This window comes from Dryobates pubescens, chromosome 19 (genome assembly GCF_014839835.1).
Source record: "Dryobates pubescens isolate bDryPub1 chromosome 19, bDryPub1.pri, whole genome shotgun sequence".
Taxonomy (NCBI): Eukaryota; Metazoa; Chordata; class Aves; order Piciformes; family Picidae; genus Dryobates; species Dryobates pubescens.
Window position 1 is genome coordinate 18,234,249 of NC_071630.1, and position 5,220 is coordinate 18,239,468.

Below are 5,220 nucleotides of genomic sequence, written 5' to 3' on the forward strand. Positions count from 1 at the left end.
GTCGCAACCTCTCGGTGAGCCCGGGGGAAGCGTTGCCCGGACAGAGCATAGGCTTAGATAACCCCCGGTGCGGAAAAGTTCCCTACGAGGGCACGAAGCAGCCGGGATTTTTCCTGAGAGCCACATCGGCGTATTGTAATAGCCACAAAGCAGTGATTCGCTGCGATTAGGGGTAATATAATTTCCAGCTGCACAATATTAATGAGACTCTCACAACCAGGGGAAAACTTTCAGCGGAAGGTAACGGGTTTATTTGCTTCGCGTTAAGGGAGAGGGGGGGGAAAAAAATAGAAAAAAGGCATCAGCATCATCAGCCCCCACACCTGCGGCGCTACCGGGGGCACCCCGCGGCGGCCCCGTGCGGGAGCCGCCTCATGGCTCCTTGCGCGGACCGGTCTCAGGGCGGGGGAGGGCACAGAGCTATCGCCATTTCCCTTGCAACATGGTAATTTTTGTTTTCCCTTCTTTTTCTTTGCTCGTTTTTTCCCCTTGCCACGGTGATGTGAGGCAGGAGGCCCCCACTCAGCTTGCCAGTACCTGTCGCTTTGGATGCGCGTTCCCGGGCGGAGGGGCGCTGGGCCGCGGTGTCGCAGCCAGCCGTGAGCCGCGGGGCCAGGCCTCGCCAGCGCAACGGGCAGGGAGCGGTTAAAGGCTTCAGGGGAAAGTAATAAAGTGTCTCATATCGAGAGGAGCGCGCAGCCGGAGGATCCGGTATTTGGGGTGTCTTGGGCAGCTTATAACTCCAAGTGAAAACAAACCGAGTGCCTTCCGTTATTAACTCTTCTCCATAGATTTCAATTGTTTGCTCGTACGGCTCCTGGTGAGCGGCTGCAGGTGCTGAGGCTCCCCATGAACGCCCGGTGAGCTGCTGGCGGGGGCCGGCCCGCGCCCTTCTCTGCTGCGAGGCGCGAATCACGATATGAGCCAGTCGGCAGCCGCGGAGGTAAAGACGTTCCGGGCCCCGCAATGCCAGATGAGCAGGTCCTGACACGTGGCTGATGTGCTCCGTCTGGAAACGGCCATCTCCGACTTGCACAGAGCCCGAGCCGGCCCCGTTCCCCTCCGCGGGGCGAGGCGCGGCGCAGCCGGGCGGGGCCGCGCAAAGGCCGCCCCGGTCAGGGATACCCTGCCGCCACGCCGGGCTGTTTCCAGGGTAGAACCCGAGAATAAAGCGAAAAGCGTTGCTTATTGTGCTCCCATCAACCGTCCTTTGGAGCTCATGACGTTCCTTGCCTAGAGCTGGGGACTGGCGCGACCCCGCCGCAGCCGGCGCCGCGCCGCGGCACGCACAGAGCCCACGGGGGACGTTTCACCGGTTTATTTCACGTTAAAGTTTAGATACAATCAAAATCCTCATACGCACCTTTTAATAAAAGTAGTAATCTTTTAGAATACTGCAAAATTATAGCATTTACATCTTTTAAAGGCGGTAAACAAAATAATAATAGCAAATAAATAATACTGGCATCGAAGTATACATGGTCAGGTATTTTTAGACGGCCGTATAAAATGCGATCCGGTGTATAGAGTATCATACAGATAAATCCTATAAACAAGCGGAGATAAGTCGTCGGGAAACTTCCTAGCGACGGATCCGCCTGGGTGCCGGCTCTGCCCACGGGGCTTTGCGGAGCCGCGGAGACCTGCGCAGGGCTCGCAGGCAGAGCGGGAGTTGCGCTGGGCTGCGCGGCTGCGGGGCATCCCCTGCCTCACCGGCGCAGCCTCGGGACCACGCCAAGCCTCCTCCCCCCACCTGCCTCGATTGAGGAACCTTATTTCTGGTTAAGAAAAATAAAATTCCCGTTTAAACTTTATTGAATTAAAGCAAAAATTAATTTTCAATATTCACACATATATTACAGAGTAATAGTAAAAGTTCAATATACTTCCTGGCATTTAGTTGGGCCACATTGTACAAGAGCAAAACAAGCATCAAAACATTTAGCAGCCTTAAATGTCACAATCACTCAGAATTACATAGAAATATTGAAATACTCTAGTCAGCCTTGGCTGTGAATAGTTCTTCATGTAGAAATTTTTCCTTTGCCAGCCAGTACAGAGCAAGAATTGCATTTTCCCTTACATCATGGCATCCATGTTTTCAAAAATACTTTCCTCTTTTTTTTAAAGTCAAACTCGGAGAAAGAGTCAAGATTAACATGTTTTAAAAACAAAACTACAAAATATGCTGTAGAAGACAATGAAAAAAATCTAAAGTCTACTGTGAGGCAGAAACCATGGGGAACCAATGGCACAATGGGAACCAGTGACACAGAGAGGGGAACTAATTTTGTGGGAGAAGAGAGAAGAATAAAAATGGGTGGTTGATCAATTATAGGGTCTCCTGCCTGTTGGCTGCAACGCAACAAAAATAAGTAGTAACTCTTCAAAGCAGATGTATGCAAACCTAAGCAGGATTTAGCTTCTTTAATATTTGAATGTAAAAAGTCTGCTATCCACAACTCTTTAAACCCAGCTATGACTTGGGAATTGTGAGAGATCTCTCCTTTTTCTTGGATGAAAGATATTTAAAGCGGGAACACTAGAAATCCAGAGAATGTTGAATACTTCCAGCCTCCCATCAAGTTTCCTCTCTCCAGTTTTAGATAAGCTCTGTCTCCTTTCTCCATCTGAATCAGGACTCCATTGCTAGCAGCTTCTCGGGTCACATCTTGGTCTCCTGCAAAGGCAGAAATCACTGGCCACCCATTTAGCATCAAACTCACCTAAAGAGCAAGATAAAACAAAGCCCTCCGTCAATTAAAGTCAGACAAGGACACCACCAGGGCTCACCTAGCAGGTGAAATGCTTAGTTAAGAGAGGGCTTCTTTTGACAGCTGAAACTCCAGCCCCATAAAAATGAAATATCAATCCAAACCCAGCTAAGGCATGTACTCTGAAGGAAGAAGCTTTTCACCGCTGTTTTAGACAGACAACCACATCAAAACACTCAGTGCATATAAAACAGGACATTGATCCTATTTTGAAGAATTTCAATAGGGTGCCTGTGTTTTCAGGCAATGAAAAGAGGTCTGCTCATACTTATTGAAGGATGGCTTTATGTGAAACCTCAGAGACAGCAAGTAGCAGAGCCACAGCCGCTGGAGTCGGCGCGTTTGAAGTGTATTCAAGAGGTAGTTCTCCTTTGTTAGGCAGCAAAGACAATATGCCACAACAGAGTCAATAAGCTCGGCTCAGCTCACACTAATGATCCCAGGACTGCGCACCCAACATTAATAACACACTACCTGCCCAATCCAGATGTGTGAAGCAGCTTATGCCAGAACGGTGTTATATAGCTGTACACTTACCTCTGCAATGTGCATTGCTACAGAGACACATTTCTTGTCTAGGTTATGCTACCTGGCTTCAGGATGGTAATATATTATCGCTGTGTAGAGGTGTGTATGCATTGAACAACATATACAAGGCCCGGACAGGGTACATGAATACATGCCCTCAGCGCTATATTCACTATCGTATCCATGCCATTGGCACCTCCCTGCACACCAAATCCCTGTGAGACTTTCTGCCACCAAAGGGCGGATGAGGAGCCCACTGGGGGTCGCGGTTCCCCCGGGCTCTGTGTTGGAATGATCTCCGCGGCGCTCCGCGTCTCGGGACAGCCCGGCGTCCCGGGCAGGTTGGGAGGCGACGGCTCTCACCTCCCGTCCCTGGACGACTCCTGCGGGCAAGGGCCAGGCAGAGGCCTGGTGGGGCTATGCGGCCCTTCGGGACCCTCCCTCTGGTGGGGAAGTGCCCGGAGATATGCGCTCCCGGCAGCGGCTCGTGGGCCTGCCCCCGCCCCGCCGCCCGCAGGGCTCCCGTCCCCGCCGGGCCGCGGACACGAACCGCTCCCTCCCACGGTGCCCGCGGAGCAAAGCGACGGCGCTTGTGCCTGACCTGGATGGTTTGCCTGTTGTACACTTTCACCACGTGAAAATTGAAACTGTAAATCCCTTTCCTAGGCGCGATAAAAGTGCTCCGCTCCGAGTCGAAGTTGCTGCCGATATTCACTAGTACCTGGAAGGGAAGGGCACCGTCAGCACCTCTGTGGGGGCCGCCGTCGCCACCCAGCTCCGATGCCCGCGGCCGCGCCTGGCCCCCAGCGCCCTCCTCTTCCCGCGGGCAGGGCCCTGCGGGGCGGCGCAGCCCCAGCCCGGCCCGGCCCCACCACCTCCCCCGGCAACTTCTGTCCTGACGCTGCGGTGCGCCCGGAGCCCCGACGTCGCTTCGCACCTGGTCGAAGTAGATGATCATGGTGCGGTTGCTCATCTCGGAGGGTTCGTGGTTGGTGCTGCGGATAGCGGAGAAGGCGACCTTGGCGCTGCCGGAGCGCACGGAGATGCCGAGCGCTGTACCGGTGGGGTCGGAGGTGGGGTTGGAGTCGCACACCACGAGGCACTTCCCCTCCAGCACGATGGGCTCTGTCTCGTTCTGCCCGCACGCCAGCCACGCCGCGCCCAGCAGAAGCCCCAGCGCCAGCCCCGAGCCCCACATGGCGCCGCGTTCCCTTTGCTCCGCGCCGCTCCGCGCCGGGCGGCACGTCCCTGCTCCGCTCCGCTCGCTCCTTGCCCCGCCGCTGCTCTCAGAGCGGGGCCAAGCGCGCCCCGCCGGGTGGAAAGCGGCCGCGAGGAGGCAGGGGAGCGCCGGCACACATAGCGCGGTAAGGGGCGGGGTAGCGCGGTGAGGGGCGGGGTGGCGCGGAGCGCTGCGGTGCGGAGCCGAGCGGTGCGGAGCCGCCCGCCGCGCCGCGCGGAGCTGAACAAGGCTGCAGGAGGCGGCGGCGCTGCCGGGGCTGCCGGCGAGCACAAAGACAGAGCGGGGCGGGGCCCCGCCTCCCCACCGGCCCTGCGCTGGCGTCAGCGCCCCGCGCCCGCCCACGTCGCGCGCGGCCCAACCGGCGCCCGGCGCTCGCCGCCGCCGCCAATGGCCGCGCAGTCCGTCTCCTGCCACCTGACGCCGCGGCTTTTGTTAGGCGGCGCGGGAGCAGGTGCCCAGCAGCCGCCCGCGCCGCACCGCGCAGCACCGTACCGCGCAGCACCGCACCGCGCAGGTAGGAGCTCCGGGGCGCGGCGGGGAGCTCGAGGCAGGAGAATCCCCGCGGAGCTGATCGAGGCCCGGGGTGCCGGCCACAGCCTGGCTATGGGCGTAGGGGGCGGAACGAGGCCGCGGCTCTCCGCTTTCCTCCTGGGCGAGGAACGCTGAGAGGAGATGCGC

General features: G+C 57.0%; 1 protein-coding gene across 1 annotated transcript; it reads right to left on the reverse strand.

Moving 5' to 3' along the window:
• Positions 1-1,746: 1,746 nt before the first annotated feature.
• Positions 1,747-4,838, reverse strand: CBLN1 (cerebellin 1 precursor). The gene is made up of 3 exons (XM_054169987.1): positions 4,240-4,838; positions 3,904-4,023; positions 1,747-2,726 (listed from the first exon to the last, which is right to left on the reverse strand). Exons 1-3 carry the CDS (start codon positions 4,498-4,500, stop codon positions 2,529-2,531), a joined length of 579 nt encoding a protein of 192 aa, XP_054025962.1. The 5' UTR covers positions 4,501-4,838; the 3' UTR covers positions 1,747-2,528.
• Positions 4,839-5,220: the final 382 nt, after the last annotated feature.

Bases quoted from the DNA above. Each gene is read 5' to 3' on its own strand.
- CBLN1 (XM_054169987.1), bottom strand. From the start codon at position 4,500: ATGTGGGGCTCGGGGCTGGCGCTGGGGCTTCTGCTGGGCGCGGCGTGG. The intron at 4,024-4,239 runs GTGCGAAGCGAC...CTTCCCTTCCAG, and splicing joins TGATCATCTACTTCGACCAG to GTACTAGTGAATATCGGCAG. The intron at 2,727-3,903 runs GTCAGGCACAAG...CTTGCTCTTTAG, and splicing joins ACAACAGGCAAACCATCCAG to GTGAGTTTGATGCTAAATGG.